The sequence below is a fragment of the Calidris pugnax genome, unplaced genomic scaffold, assembly GCF_001431845.1.
Source record: "Calidris pugnax isolate Ruff unplaced genomic scaffold, ASM143184v1 scaffold197, whole genome shotgun sequence".
NCBI classification, from domain to species: Eukaryota; Metazoa; Chordata; class Aves; order Charadriiformes; family Scolopacidae; genus Calidris; species Calidris pugnax.
This window is the reverse complement of record NW_015090936.1, coordinates 1249185-1266440: the sequence shown is the minus strand read 5'-3', so window position 1 is coordinate 1266440 and position 17256 is coordinate 1249185. Positions and strand designations below refer to the sequence as shown.

The 17256-nt window shown below is 35.6% G+C and overlaps 1 protein-coding gene across 1 annotated transcript in view; it reads right to left on the bottom strand.

Annotated features, from left to right (window-relative positions):
* Positions 1 to 17256, bottom strand: part of SLC9A9 (solute carrier family 9, subfamily A (NHE9, cation proton antiporter 9), member 9) — a 204536-nt gene that overhangs the window by 143367 nt on the left and 43913 nt on the right. Inside the window, exons 5-6 of the mRNA XM_014951813.1 lie at positions 15398 to 15513; positions 7471 to 7576 (exon numbers count right to left, since the gene is read on the bottom strand). Of these exons, the coding sequence (XP_014807299.1) occupies positions 7471 to 7576; positions 15398 to 15513 (222 nt within the window). The remainder of the gene's footprint in view (positions 1 to 7470; positions 7577 to 15397; positions 15514 to 17256) is intronic.

Sequence of the window (17256 nt, the reverse complement as noted above, 5' to 3'; positions counted from 1 at the left end):
TTGTGTGTGCATAAGGGCCCACTTGTGAATAGAAGGGGGTTTTTTACACTATTACTTACATACTGATATGCTTAGGCTGTGTGAATAACATCTGGTCTGCACTCAGAAACGTGTTGGAAATAAATAGAACTTAATCGAGTTTCTTTTTCACTCCAGTGGCTGAAATAGTATAGTCAAAGACACTAAGAAATTGCATAAATACATGGTTAAAAAAAAGCCTAAAAATACAAGGGCAATAAAGAAACAAACTTTCATTTTTCATATGTGATGACTCAATACTGAAGCAATCATGTATTTTGCTATTTGCTAGCGGTGCCTAATAAATCTCTGCAGGAGGTATGGGGTACGAGCTGACAGACTTCACCGTGTTCTTAGACTGAAAGTACTCCCAGTTACCTACAGATGAGGAGGAAACTGAAACAAAGACAAAGTGTTGGCTGATAGAAAAGTCTTTGTTTTTTAATTGTCTGCATGATACAAAAGGTTGTGAGATAGTACATGTGGAAGACCACGATACCACTTTTAAAGGCCAGTTTCTGACTATAAATGCAGTTTAAGGGAAAAATATGATATGAGAATATTCAGCTGTCTTTTCTTGGCAAAAGTTGTTATTCAATGGGTCCAGAGATCAAAGTGTAGCAAAATCTATACAGAATAATGTTCCAAAAATGGAAAGGCAAAGGATCCAAATTAGAGACAGTCCATGACAAAAGAAGAAAGCTTAAAGTAATTGTAAAGGGACCCTCACATCTACTGAGATATGCATCAAGGAGACACCCATCATAGCTTTCAAAGCCAATATTATTTCCTGCAAATCCCAGTTCCCAATTTCATTATTCAGCAGCATAGTTACAATATCTCTTCGTGTCCTTCACTAAACTGCTGATCTTAATATATAATAATCAAGGAATCACAATTAGAAACTGTGAAAATAGGAAAGTAACACTTGCAGATAATGGATAGTTACCTCACCAGGCCAATGACCAAGTGAAGTGAAACATAAACTGAATATTTGTACCTATATTTGGTGTTTGTCAAATGTCTGTTTCTTCTGTTTCTGATTACATTTTACTCCTGTGTAAACTACCTTCAAGTTCAATGACATAATAACCGAATTAGAACCACAGAATTAATACAAATACAGGTCAACAAATAACTAAAACCAGAAAGGTTTAAAGGTTCTTATTAATTTTCTGTTTGAAATCCATACAATCAAAAAGTTTCTTGTATTTTGAAGAGATTTGAACTAAAATTAGTATTATCATGGCTGTATCTATCAGCAAGAATCATCAGTGTGGCAGAAGGAATTCTCTTGACTTCCTAAGGCAATTATAGGGATCACTGTCTGAGAAATGTCAACCTTAGAGGGTGCTCAGCACAATCTGAGCTGAACCCTGAGTTATTTCCCCTGGAAATGGGTAGTGTTTTTCAATAAACTTGTCTTAGTTACCTTTGCTGTATTACCTTAGAAAGTCCCACACAAGATTCTAGGAGAACTTCTGCCAAGAAAGAATGGTTTGAACACGATATTAACTTGTATAAGTTACTACAAGACTAGAATGAAACTATTTTTTGAGCAGAGAATATATACTATGACAAAGATATGATATGACATGCGTTGGTTGATGTCCATCCTGGAAATACTTAAGAGGAGCCATGATTTCCTCACTGGGCATAGCAAAGCTGACCACCACCTTTCACCATTTGCCCTGCCTCTTTACCCCTCAATACTCCACCCTGGCATCACAAACACATTGAATAATTGGAGTTCCTCCTTTATGCTTTATTCTATTGTAGCAGATAAGCCCTCTTCATGCTCAAGAAGGAAGGACAAAAGCAAGATGAAATGGGCAGTCTCCAAACTATTTGTCATAAATTTCAAGCATTTTAAACTATTAAAAAGGGGTCTGGATTTTATGGACAGTTAATTTATCAAGCACAGATATGGTGTCACATGCTGTCACTAGATGATGAAAAATGGACTTGAAATATATCTATTGTTAGAGAAAAATTATATTTCAGGAACTTTGGAAAATGTAATTTCTTCATCATGGGAAACTGCTTGGTAAATCTTTGAATGAATCCATATAAGCTTACTGTGTAGAAGGGGGCTGCAGTACCTGCCTATCAGCACAGATTTTGAGGGGAAAAAAAAAAAAGGGAGGGGGGGGGAAAGGAAAGTTAACTATTTATTCCAGTCCAAGTTACCTGGCCAATCTGAATTCCTGAAACAATACTTGCATCTGTGAGCATCAGTGGTTAAACCTCTAGTTGTTCTAAGAATTTAGCCGTTCAGTGTTGGTCCTAGACTTTTGCAAAGGGAGCCTTACAGCCTGACTTTGTCAAAATCTGGGTCTTCCATTGCCCTATTTTTGCTAATAGGCATGAATGAACTCTGTGGAATGTATATAACCAATAGATACCTTACAAAAGAAGCAGGATATCCTTTTCAAATCAATCCAGTACTTTTTGTTTATGTTCTCTTCACCTTCTTCTGAACCTCCAAGGTTACCATCTCTTCCTTTACATACCATTTACGGTACTTAAAAATGGCAATCCAAACTTCACAAGAAAACTATCCTTGCAGTATTACCCTCCTCTGACCAGAAATATCTATACTTCTAAGCCTTTTAGGGTAATTAGCATTTTGACATGGGAGGTCTTAATTTCATATGTCAGCTAGTTTCTGTGTTTTCTGGCTTCACTGCCGTGTGATCCTCAACTGTGCTTTTCATCTCCAGGATTTTCACTTCATTCATGTATCAAACTGTTCTTGATTGCATATAACAGAGCTAGTAAATCCATTCCTTGCCACATGTCACTATGTCACATGCCCTATGGCTCCCACTCACTCATTTTGATCACTTACAAAAGACACTGCCATACGTCCCTGCTGCCCATGTGACTTCCACACTGCTACCTCTCCTGGGAAGGGGAGGAAACTCATCAGGTCCAGTGAGCAGTGGTACAGAGCCGGCAGAGAAATGAAGTCATGTCTTTTGCATAATGATGATACAAACACTTCTGACATTGACTACAATGGAAACATCTCTCGTGTAATGTTCTCTTAGATAATTTGTTAGCAGGGAACACGTATCAGTGTTCATTACTGCTTTCCACATCCTGCACTCACTGAGCACTCAGCATGAGAAAGATTAAATAGCTCTGCTAAATAAACTGTCTCAATGCTAATGACCTGTTCAGCTGCTTTTCAGTCACATCTCAAGCTATTCAGCTTTTTATACAACTTCTTCCACACTTCATCAAATTTCTCTGCAAATGTGTAAAAACTATGCCAAGTCCAAACCCACAGCATGTGCACTCAAAATACAGTTGGATGTTTTCTTCAATAAGTGATATATAGTATGAAGATAGAACAATGAAAATAGAATGAAAGTGAAACAAGAAGTTAATACTCATGGCTTGCTCAAAAATATCCATAAGTTATTAATTTTCAGCCAGATTCTACTGTCTTCATCACACACAACTCCAACTGAAATTACTGGGATGTTTCCCAATTTTGATTTTTAGAATATGGTCCACTGCTAATAAGTGCCAAGGGGCACTGGCAGCTCACTGTGGTTGTCTGTAAAGTTCTATCTAGAAACGTAAGCAATGATAAACAATCCTTGGTCTGAAATCTCTGACTGAGATAGATCACCTTGAATGTCATGTCCTACAGCATGAATGCCTATGCATATCTGAAGCTGAACAAACTGCTGCTTTATGATGTTCAGGGAATGAAATGGCAGAAAGTTAAATTTATAGCTAAGAGAACAGCTTTATGTGTGCTGGGACATTTGTAAGCTAAATTTTGTTGTTATTTTTGCAAAAAGCCGGGGAAGTTGAAAACTCAGAAGTTAGAGGATACAAACAGTGGTACAAAAGTATCATCTGGAATACTTTACAAAAATACTCACTACATCATAGACCAACCCTCAAAAAAGCAAATGAAGTCATTCTATGCAGTATCTATTATGATACAGCGATACAAGAAACATAACCTTAAATTATATTCTTTCATTCTGGAAGCTACAGAGTAAACTCTAGTAAACTTGCTTGGTGATGAAATACAATGTATCCAAAGAAGGGAGAATAGTTTCTTTCTTAAAAATTGTAACAAAAATATGATTGGAAAGATCTTTTCATAAAAGGTTGTCTAAAATTAAATTCCAAACAGTGAAACAATCTCTAATCATAAAGACTATACGCATATTTAAACACACTCAGAATCAGCTCAAATTTCTTCTTTTTCCTACATATGTTTTGCTTGTTTCAATGTTAGTATATATGAAACACTTCTACAGATAAAGCTAATGCTGTGAATAGACACAGAAAGTGGACATGGGTTCCAAGTCAATTTCCTGGAAAACAAAGCACATAGGAAATATTCATGGCATAATTAGTCATAAAAGTTTTTTTTGGTAAAAGCTGACATGTTTAGTCACCTAATAAGTATTGTTTTGTAGGGGTCTATCATTATTTTTCTTAAATATCTCAAATCTTTGATATAAAACAGGCTAAAAAATTACTAATTTTGAATATTTAGATCCTAATTTTCTTCCAAAATGTTTATTTTCTGTGAAAATTCTCACAGACTTTTTATTAAAAGGAGGATTTTTCCCTAATAATGAAAATTTATAAGCAACTCTGGAAATTACTTATACAGGAGAAAATCCTTGTTACATCTACAGTTCCCTTGCTTATAGTGGCCTTTCTTTGTATGAGCTCTCCCGGATGCGCAACAGCTTGTCAGCCTTTTTGCAGTCACTGCTGTCAATTTGATTCACAGTGATCCCTCCTGCATTGATTATCTTAAAATAGCAGTATAAATGACATTTTGCAATTATCACAAACAGCCAGGTGTTCGGCGTGGCAAGATGGCCTATAGGAGAGTTGCTAATTCGGCCCGGAGAACTTATGTGCTTGATCAGTATTTTTGGAAGGCAATTGGCCACAGTGCTTGTAGGTACTGTTGCAGCAACACACAGCTAATGTGACTAATTAAATCTATATGAAAAATGTAGGGGTCCTGCTGCTGTTCTAAATGGTAAGCAGCACAGAAAAAATAGATGTTGGATGGAAAAGCTGAAGGAAAAGAGAGAGATCGATATAAAGCCCCGTTGGCAGCCAGCCATACACCCTTCACCTTGCCAAACCGCCACAGCCAGCCATAAGGGACTTCCCTCTTTTCTCTTCCTCCCTTTCCTGCAGCGAGTCACTGCTGCAGACCTTAACTCGGTTATTCTGTTAGTTGATGAATGACACTGTGTATTCTCTATTTTCTGTTTACCAATACATACTGTAGAAAATGACTTATTGCTTTTCCAGATTTGTAAACATTATTTTCACACCTTTTTAAATAGTCCTCTGTTACTGTAATTATGAACATGTTGCGTTTGCACCATCCTGAAAAGTGGTATGTGTTACAGAGAAAAAACTCTTGCTGTTCTTTTGTAGTGACAGAAAAATCATATTCTTCATTTAAACTCATTTTGGTTTAGTGGGGTGTTAATGCACTGAAGCTGACATTATTAACAGTACAGCTTTACTTAAAAGGCTACAGGAAGGAAGATGATATTAGGTTGCAGAAACATTGTATTTGTGCAGAAGCTGGTTATTTAAGACAGAAATTAATTAAATGTGAAACTGATGATGCCATATATCCTCCGCTGTCTCTACAAATGACTAAATATATTAGAGAAATCAAGGGATCAGTCACACAATAAATAGAAAATATACTAGTTTTCTAGTGACAAGTAAGAGTTGTAATCTCCTGTGTACAGCAACCAAAACGTGAGAAGGAAATAGCCAGCATTTGCATCAGGCATTCATGCTATAGATTTCTGTATCCATGCACAGGCTGAGGGTCATAATGTAGATTTGAATACTGGTAAGATTAAAGGTTAGAAACTTGTGAATCGTGCACTACCTGATAGTACTTGTTTTCTAGATTTGCTTTGCAGTTGAGCTGGACTTTTGAAGAGATCCATGTGCTTTGACATCACAGCAACTGAAAACTACAGACATTTTAGATGTTCTGTATCTCCCTGAGTTGCTTGTAGCCTAACTGTTCCACAGGCTATAGGAACCTTGCGCTGACAGATGAAGAGTCTAAATGAGCTATAAATGCCTAGGCCTTTATTAAACAAAGCCAAGTGAGAGAGAAAAAAATCTCAGACTTTTTGCCACCTGCATACTTCTTTGGCTGCTTACATGCTTTTTTATCTGTTCTCTCTACTGAGGTTTCTATTCTTTGCTTAGTTTTCCCTTTGCAGATTTTATTTTCTGATGTACTATATGCTTTCCTAAGTGACACATTCCAAACACAGTCACTGAATGCGACAGTCTTACTGTATCTAATCATGAAATGCTGTGCTCAGACACTTGACAGCATTTGAAAATATTACTCCTGCTCTAAAAATAATGTGAGGAATTTAGTGTAGGTGAATTTAACTAGACTGATAATTGGAGAATGAGAAATTATTTAGGAATACTATTTTTTGTGTTGTGAAGCAATTTTTTTTTTTTTTTTTTTTTTTTTTTTTTTTTTAATTCAACTATTATAAGTTTTTCCATGGGGTTTCAGACAAAATACAAAGCTAACTTTTTAATTACTGTAAACTTTGTAAAAGTCTGTTTTTCTGAAGGATAGGGCAGATCCTCATTCAAGGAACTGTATTTTAAGGAGAAAGGTGTCACTGAATTGGGGCTTACTGTGCAGCATTTTCCAAGAATCACAGAAAACTGAATTTGATTTTGCAGAGTTCTGTTACTTTTAAGATTATCTGAGAGGGATTATTTGTATTTCTAGCAAAGCTCCAGGAAGCATATAATACATGTAGAGTAGAGTTAACTTGAGAGCCTGTTAATCATGTACTTAGCATCTGCGTTTTTAGGACAGCACATACTTGTGTTATTTTGGCCCATCATTTGTGATCTGTTTGAGGATTCCTGAGAATAAAAAGGCTATATATAAATTTAAGATAATATTATCAGCTGAAGTTCTGTCAGATTCAATAGCAGAATTAGATAAACTGACCTACTGTTTACCACTTTGTGGTCTTAATCTTGGAAAATAATAGATTGCAAAAAATAGAAAGAACCTATCTCCAATTTTATAGTTGTCCTATGTCCTAGGTGTTCATTCAGTGTTACTTTTTTTGAGATATCTTGTTTAGATGAGAAAATAAATCATATTAAATTAAATTTACACATTTTACAGAATATACTGCTTTCTAGGTTGAAGAAAATGAATGAAAATTGCATTCTGGATACACAGTTACCACTAACAATATTGGACTTCTGGTGTTTAACAAACCAAGAGAAACTTCAGAATTACAGCTCTGTAATGAAATCTTCAAATCTTGTTATATCTATACTTGCCCAAGCTGTATCAGTGAGAATTATATCATCAGTTAAAGCTTGTAATTATCTTACCAAGTAAAGAATAGAGGTGGGTGTACTTACTATGTCAGCACGATAGCCACAGCATCATTTAGGACACTCTCTCCAAACAGGAGTGTGTACAAATCTGTATCCACGTGCAGCTCATGGAAAATAGCAAGGACTGTCACTGTACGGAGAAAAAGCCAAGTGAGATTGTTATTTTCATATTCCTCTGGCAGTTCAAGAAATAAAGCAACGTTAGAATGTGAGTTTTGAGAAGCCCAGTCCTATTTGTTACCTAAGTGGATACAATAAATTAAGGGGGGTCAACTGAAGTATATAAGATCCTTAAATCCAGCAAGTGTATGAGCTTTGCTGTTTCAGCTGAGTTAGAAACTTTCCCTGTCTCACAGAGAACCATGCATAAATGAAAGTGTCACAACATATTTTACTGTGCATAAAGGATTGTGATCTTGTGACCAAGGAGAAATAAGGGTGCTGAAAAGACAGGTTTTGCCATGGACTTTGTGTGTGATGAGAGTAGCATTGTAGCTATTTCAAGAGGAATGTAATAATGCTTTTCTATCTGTTATGCATGTTCACTGAGGAACACGTATAATAACCTTATACCCTGGCTCACCAGCAGCGTAACCACTTTCGCCTCAAGTGTAGCATATCTGAAATTGTGAAGCCCTCTCATCCAGAGCCAGCTCTCTGATACTTGTAAGCCATTTTAAGGTTCCTTCAGCATATCATTAATTTAAGTCACTCCCTTCTCCCTGAGTTATGTGCTATATTTGCTCTTTACCTTATCAGTGCAATAGGAAAAAATAGTGTGTTGAATTTAAACTGAATTTGGGCAAATCGTTTAGACACACATCTTCAAGGGCATTTAGACACTTGTGTCATATTAAGGTAATTAAGTCCTACAGATATTAAAGGATGCCTAAATCGTTTTATGCCTCAGTTTCCTTACCTGTGAACAGGGGATCACAATCCTTCCCAAGATCAACCTAGCACTGCATAATCTCTAAATGAAGAAGGCTGCTTACACTCTGTGTTATTATTATTATCTCTTTGCATAGACAAAGCAGAGCTTTCTCTTTTCAAACAGAATTCAATGTAAAGGGCTCCAATTATTTGTATGGTTAAAAATTACACAGTAACTCACTGCTTCATTGGTGCTCATTCTAGTACATAATTGTGCAATTGACTTAATCCTTATAGCTCAGGAATCCCAAAGATTAGGAGTGCCTCTGGGATACTATGTTAACATCTGACATTTCAGAAATTAAAATTATATACTTTTACATTGAGATGACTGCCGATAATTCAAAAAAAAAAAAAAAAAGAACAGGTGATTATGCTTTGTCTTAATAACATTTCTTGGAACTTTAAAATCATTGCTGATAAGATTTTCCAAATGGCACTCTGTGTAATCTAAAAATCAGTTTATAAACCCAAAATAGATTCTCAGTTCTCCTGTGAGATTTTATGTCAGTGATCTCTGTTGATGTGTTATCTTTGAAGAATTTTCGAAGTGTTATTCTACAGAAGACAATTTAGGAGATGTGTGTAGCTGAACACTTGCTGATATAGCTATATTTAAATCAGCTAATTATATTTAACCATCCTGGTAACCTCACCTACTCTCAGTGCAGTTATAATTTAAACGAGGAAAGGAGTTCTTTCCCCAGAACAGCTGAAAGGTGTAGGAAGAAGTTTTATTGGCAGAAGATATTTTCTTGGTTCACCAATATCTATATTCAGGTTTTTGCTTGATTAGTAACACTTAATGCGCTAAATGTGGACCCAATTTAGTCTCCCATTCTGTGATGTCATTGGCATAACAACAGACTTGTTTTCTAAAACTATTTGCCATTTCCAGCTTTTGCTTATTAGCTAACTAGTTTGGACTCACATTAATAGTCCCTGTGATAATGACAGGAGGAAAAGAAAATAGTAACCAAAGTCCAATGTACTGTTGGTATGTACATGTAGCAAGCCAACCAATTAGACAGATGCCTACACATTCCTCTCCTTCCTCTTGGTTCCTAAGAAAACAGCTTTCTCTTCTTGCTTTCTCTCCCAACTCTACCCCAAAAATCAGACTTAACATCTTTTCAAAGGAAAGCAAAGTAATAAAGCAACCAACATAGTAACACATTAATTGCTTCTTCTGGAAGAGACTCTCCAGTTCACTTAGTTCCCAAAAAGTATCTTCCATTTCACATGTTTCTCCCATTCCCAGTGGAGGTTATTGGATGATCCTTGCGGCCTTGCCTGTCCCTGACTGAAGAATTCTGGTCTCTGCTCTGTCCCTATGTTTGCCTGGCCAAGACACATGCCACTGCTGACAGATACCTGATCTGTTTTTAAAGAACTGAAGTGATGCTGCTTCCACACTCCCAAATGAGACTAACCTGCTCTTCAGTATTCATACAATTTATAAATGCAGTTATTCCTGAATGACAAACCTAAATCTTCCCTCTTGCTCTTTGAGTCGCTAATTTCCATTTCTAGTCTAATGAGACGTGAATAATTTGTCACGTTTATCCCCTTTTTCTTTCCAGCAATACTTTGCCTATTCAAAGACTCATTTCAGACATCTCCTCCCTAAACTGACTCACTTCTTTCAATCTCCTCCTTTTAGTAATGTTTTCTGGCTCTCTAACCACTTCTAATCAGCTCATATCTTTCTTGAAATACAGTGCCCAAAATCAGATCCAAGTACAGTAGTTGACACTTGCTTTCAAGAAACAGAGTGAAGATGCTGTAGATCATGTTAATAAATCCTGCTTTCTTTTTTGCTGTGTTTTAGTACTGATGACTCATTTTCAGGTTGTAAACATGAAATCCTTTTCAGCAGTGAATGCTCATTTATGAAGTCAATGATTTCTATGTGTAGCTTTTATCCTTGTTGATTTTAAATCATTGCAAGAATCGCATTGAGTTCTAATCCTGTCCTTCAAAGTGTTTGCAATCTCCTCTCACCATAGTAGTACACATTAAAAAGCACCTTCTATTGTATTAGCCAACTCATTAATGAAAACGTTGCATATTAGCTGCATAAGAACAGAGAACTGCATAATTTTTAGTACATCCATCCTATTTAAGAGTTCAGTAAAACATTTTCCCCTCATTTTGGCAACCACTGTCTAGTCATTTCCTCAAGATCACATATGCCTTCATTAATTACAAGAATCCATGGTTATAATTCAGAGTGGGCATATTAAACGGGACATGATACTCTGCTATTGAAAAAATTTAATTTAAATTATTCACTGGATAGAATAATACTCTATGAATAGTCATCACTGTTCAAAGTAGTCACATCATGTTTCGTCTGATGGATGACTTTAAAACCCCAGGGAATTAATTTAAAAATTCAGTACTTGCTACCATATACTGCAGTAACGTATCTTATTTGTGAGAGCCTTCATATCTAAGTAAAGATCATAGATACTGCACTGCAGTGAGTACGCCCTCTCTGGCTTTCTGAAGGCACTTCTGAGGAACAGTAAGTAGGGCTTGTTTTTTGTGTGGTAACTACTCAGCGATTTGTATAATTCATTAGATATGATATGTACTCTAAAACTTAAAGTATCTCTTATCTCTTTATCTCTTATTTCAATTTAAGCATATGAGGACAGAGATAGAGACAGATAAAGAACTAGATGGCTAGAAGGACAGGTAATTCGGGAACAGCAAACAAACCTCTTTCATGGCAGTAGAAAACTGATACAAATAAAAGTAATGTGTATCAGAGCTCCTGACTCAGAAAGGGTTGTGAATGTCATTGAAAAATTCAGTGATGGGAAGCATGAAATAGTGAAGCAGCTAAGATTTTCACAGTACTTCTGCCAACAGAAATCTGATTCACTTCCTTGACTCCAAGGACTGAGGTAACATATGTTAGATGCTAAGCCTGGCGTGGTTTTGGTTGTACCCAAGACAGAACAAGGGTCTGTGGAGCTGAGTTGTAAAAGATCTCTTTGGACATATGTAGAAACAATTTGGCTTGTTATTAATTCCTGTAAAAAGTGTGTGTAACTGAAATATCAGTAAACTACAACAATCCCTAAGCTAACTATATCCCGTACTTCTTTGCTGTTATGCTTGATAAGAATAAGGAAACTCAGAAAATAAATGAGACCAGTATGTAAAGTACTGGTATTACTGTACCTCAACCTTCTGACTAGAATATTAATAACTTTCACAGCTCATGGGCCTAAATTCTTTTAAGAGGGCAGTATCAAATGGGAAGAAAGTAAGATGAAAGAAATCTCTCTTAAATTTCCTATCCATTTTCCTCTAAAAATAACAGTTCCAATTCTAATTATACTCTCCTTTCCCTACTAATCAGTCACACCACTTACAGATTAGTTCAGTGGTGAATAGAAGAAAGCATAAAAATATTTTAATTAAAAACACATTTCTAAACAGTCTTATATAACCAGTGTATACAATGTATTATTTTGCTGTGTTTATAAATTATGCTTCTTAATGCCAAATCCTTTGATTTTATGAGAAACAGAAACTGCTCTTTCTGATAAATATCCAATTTTATCAATAACAACAGCAGTGCAACTCGCATCTTCACTTCAGCTGTAACCATAGTAACTTCAAATAGAGAAAAGCCTTGTGATTATCAGTATGACCAAAGGTAAGGGAGTTCATATAACTCAGAAATAGCTGTGCTTCAGCAAACATTGTGAGGGTAAATCTGTTTTCTATGCTTGAAATGTCAGAAGTTTTAAAAAAAGAAGTGCTAAAGATACATGAAATGCCTTTGGATTGGAAGGTCATTGCACAGAATGTGTTAATAACAACAGCTAAGACAAACTGCCCAAGTTGTACTTTCCACTTATTTTTTGGTGGCTAAGGCAGAGGTCAAATCTTTTCATTCATGTGCCAGTTTTATTCTGTCATTCACCTTATTCCATTACAACTACTGGTACCCTTGAAGCAGCCTGTTTCTGGGGCTTATTGCTCTGTCTGCCTTTCAGCTAGAGAGGACAGCTGTTGTCAGAATATCCTTATCCATGCTCACACATGAGGCAGTTTCATTTTGCTAGTCTCTAGTGCTCAGGGATGGAGAACTGGGGGCTCCGCTCCTCACACCAGCACTTTTTTCAGTCTCTCTGCTGCTCTTGATGAGTGATGTGTGTACCAGAACGCAGGGAGGAACTGTTCCATCCCCTTTGAAGGGATCACACCAAAAAAACGGAAAGTAACCTTGCTTTGTCCCTAAAGTTTCTACCTTTTCTTTCTAGACATGTGAGAGGTTTTTGAGGCATCCCAAAGTATCACAGATGTTTAGCGATCACAGTCTATAAAGCAATGCATAGTCCCAAGTATATCTAGTCATAAATTAATTTCATAATCTTAGTTCAAGTGCTGGTTTTCTATAGAAGGGAATGCCTAGCATATAAGAGCAATTCTTCTGAACTAATTTTATGCAAAAATACCTGTATTAAAATCTTCAAATATCCTTCTAAACTAAAACCTACAGAGTGCTATGACATTTCCTTCTTTCTAACAATATTAGCAATTTTTAGCTGGCATACATTTGTCTACTGCCCTTGCAGTAAAATTCTTCATTTAACATGTAAACATCTCACAGTCACCTTCACTATTACAAATAAGGAACTCAATCAGAACAACTTCTGTCAAGTAAACAGATCAGGTTTTAATATCTTTTGAGATTTAATTGCTTTCCACAACTGAGGGAAATCAAATCTCTTTTGAAGTGATCTTATAATCCTACACAGTGAAGAATTAAATGAAAAATCAAGTAGCAAATCTGACAGGAATTTATTATTTCATCCTAGGACAGCAATTTATTATTCTATCCTGCTTCTATAACACTAACAACATTTTACCAGAGATTTCTTTCTTTTTTTTTTTCTTTTTTAAAGCTAGATATCACATATAAAATCATTAGACTGATTATTTTATGCCCTAGTATATATCAGTCCTCCAGGGGACCATATTTTAACTGATACTGGAATTCCAATGAGCTCTTCACATGGCTTGAGTTTATAATTTGTTAGCAAATCCTACAACACAATGAAACATTTTCAGCAGTGTCTGCCATTAAATGAAGCAAAAATTTAATTCAAAGTTCTTTAAGTCTTTAAGGGACTGAAATTTGCAAACAAAATTAGTGAAAACACGAAACAGCTAAGAATATTGTGAATAGATAACAGAATCACAGAAGCAGCAAGACTGAAAATTAAAAAACCTCTTGGACATGCACACTTTATATAAGCAGAAGAGAAATTACAAACAGTATTAATCAGTGATAGTTTGTCACACTAGAAGTAGTTTTCTCAATTGCAGTGTTAGCTTTTCAAGCCTATTTAAAAATCTTGGAAAAGTAATTCTTGTCACTTCTCATTCCTTACAGCTCAAAGAGGAGCTTCTCTTATTTTTTCTCATGATTGTTCCAGATTAATCAGTGGTGATTTAATACTATTATAATCAAAATCAGTGCATTTGTCTTCTATATTTCTCCCCATAAGTCAACTCATTCATTTGTGAAACTAAATAGTATTGGACTGGAAAATGGGAAAAGAAACTAAGCCAACTGAAAAACTCTATTCATAGCACAATCAAGAAATGTACTTGGAAGCTGTAAGCAACCTTTTATTCCACAAGCAATTTATTTTCTTAGGTTTTCTTTGTGCTTTCAGTTTCTGTGCTTTTCTCTTGCTCTGAGGATAGGCTCCAATCATGTGCTGAATCTTATTAAAGTACTTGGACGATTTTATAAGTGGCAGCATATTGGATGCTTGGATTAATTTGAGAATAACAATTTGATGCGGCTTTTACAGGAATCTTGCAACAACCAGTTTTGTGGAAATACATTGTTATGCACCATATTTTTAAGCCATCAGAATGATAAATCACAAGCTCAGTGTCTTTTGTTAAATATTGAGGGTTTGATTAAAGAATGGAACAGATTTGTAGAACAATGTTGCTTTTTGTCATTTCTTTTAATATCCATGAATTTGAAAGATTTATTCATAAGTTTCTCAGAGAGGTTTCTCAGGGGTAGTTAACACTAATACAGCATGTTGTGTGCATCACAAAATGCTTTCTGTTCCACTTCCTGTAACAGCTAAACCGAAAACTTTTGCAAAAATCCAATGTACCCTTGCAGACTTCGTACTTTGTCTCTTTGTAGATAACATATCAAAAAATCCTCTTTTCACTTCCTCCTTCAGTATTGTCCCACAGATGCAAAAAGCAATACTTTCCTTTTAATATCAGTGTATTCTGATATTAAAATTTTCAATGTAATAGAACCTGGACAAGTCTATGAAACTTGGCTGACTTTGAGGTTAGCCATTCTTTGATTAGGAGGCTGGACTCAAAAGACTCCAGATGTCCCTTCAAATCTAAATGATTCTGCAATTCTGTGATTCCAAATTTCACTGAGTCTGTTTCCCAGACTTCGTATCTACTATAACTTTAGGATTTAAATATCACACCTGCAAATTTAAGTCAACCTGTTGGTATCTATCTTTTAGACTTGTATTTATCATGAAAAACTGCATTCACATGGTAAACCGATACCTTATAAACAGTATTTATATGGCCAAATCTGAAAGTTGTGTTCCCCGTATCTTTAAACTGGGTTAGATCATGCATGAATGAAATGTCTCAATTATTAGCCACGAGGCTCCAGCATTACGGCAGTTCTCATATCAGCAATGACGAGATAGGTATCCTGATGACTGGAGAACAACATTTTTCCAGTTTCCCAGCAACTTCATTTATATACTTTGTGAGCTAAACATAGGTATACCCGTTACTAAAACAAATACAAGGGATATCGGGACCCAATTTGACTTATTATTATCCAAATATCAGACAGATAACAGCTATGGGAATAAAAAAATCAAGAACAGAGACTTTGAACATTTCTACAGCACATGCAGTTGTTATGTCTTATTTACTCTTCTGACTTCTGGAAAAGTAATTTATTTTAAATGGTTACCTGGATCTGTGGCAGACATCAGCGATCCAAAAAATAAACAGTCCGTGAAGTGGAATTCCCATCCTTTTAACTGGCCAGTGTGTACCATGGCCTTCACAAAACCATACATTATCAATCTGTCAGGGGAAAGACAAGACAGGCATTCAGACAGAACATATAACACTTAATGCTTAATTTACAATAATAAGCACGTTCTTATTCTCTTCAGCTTCTTTTAAATAAACACGTCATGTGAACACTGAACATAAACGGGTATCATATAAAAATGCTATCTTCTATTCAACTGTTCAAGTCTTGCATTGAAAAGTCACAAACAATTCCAAAGCAAAGACTTTTCTGAATAATTGGCATCGGCTGGTAGCAGAGGACAATGCTTTTAGCTGTTTATTTTTCAAAAGGAAAGATAATGTAAGCTCAAGACGACATTATTAAGACTAATTTATCTAACGTTGAAGAACATTTAAACAAAGGCAGCTCTACTATCAGCTCTGTGGCTTGCTCTAATATTTCTAAATGAATTGTTTTATTCTATTAGCTTTTAAACATTAGCTGTATTCAAAGGTCCAGATAAGGTCTCCAAATGAGACAGATATTTAACAAGTCACAATGACAGTGAGGCAAGAAAGTCACACTTCAAAACACACTGCTAAATCCTCACTAGTTTCACAGGAAATGTTATTGGCTTATGTTACTAGGTAATGGTATCTAAAATGTGTATTTTAACAAGAATCTTGAAATATCTTAAAAAAGCAATTCATTTGTTAGAATATGTAGTCATTTAATTTTTGTATATTTCCAATCTAGTTATTAAAAAACCCCATTGCGTTCAATACGTTTTCCATAAACACAACACATAAATTGACAACTGTGCTCTTCTAATTACAGACTAAAAAGAATTGTTTAAACAGAGCTATACGCATTCACATACTTAGCTACATTTTGCCCTCAGCTATGCTCCTAAGATGTTTCTGAAGTCATGTAAATACAGAAGATTTGTGACAGACAAAGTGCTACTAAACAATCAGCCTGAGAGTTAATTGCAAGTTGTTTTCAGATACTTTACCAAGCTGTAGATTTTCTGAAGTATAGTAACTTTATTACATTAAAAAGGAAGCAGATAGGTCACCACAGAATTCCCCGATGGTCCTAAGTATTTGGGTATGTATTTATATAAACTGCCTAGTAAACAGTTAGCCACTAATTGTTCTAAAACTATTTATCCAGCTGCAGGTCTCCTTGATTGATGAACTCACTTTCTCTCCATTCCCAAAGAATAATGATTCAAGATCCTGCAGTGAAGTTAGTCTTTTTATCCCCAGCACAAATATATTTGCTTTAGGGAATGAGTTCTTCAAAACCTGACTGTGGTGCTGCTATCCTGATTTGCAATTGTCTCAAAAGTCAACAGTAATGGAAGTGAACACAAGCCTTGCCTTTTAGAAAGAATTGCCCGAACCAGCTTGCAGTTTTGGCCAGAGATACTCTTCTGACTCTGTTTATAATATTTTTACATAATAAATAAAATTAAGTTTTTGACTGCCTGGCAAATTAGTCATGGCAATTCTTTAAATACCCAGTGTAGACATTATCTTGGTCTTTAGCATTGTTTCTTGTACATTACTAAATATTTTCAGTATGTCCCTGCTTGCCGCAAATACAGAGTTGCAGATGAACTGGACAAAATCGTATTCAGGAGACCATGAAAAATGCAAACCCTCCTTCACTTTAAATACCTTCGTGTTAACTTTAGAATAACTTAAACCAGAAATAATTTATTTCATTTTAAGTTTTAATTTTCTGGTCCTCTCAAAATTTGGTTTCTTGTAGTCTCTCGGAACTACACAAAATGTTCATCTAGA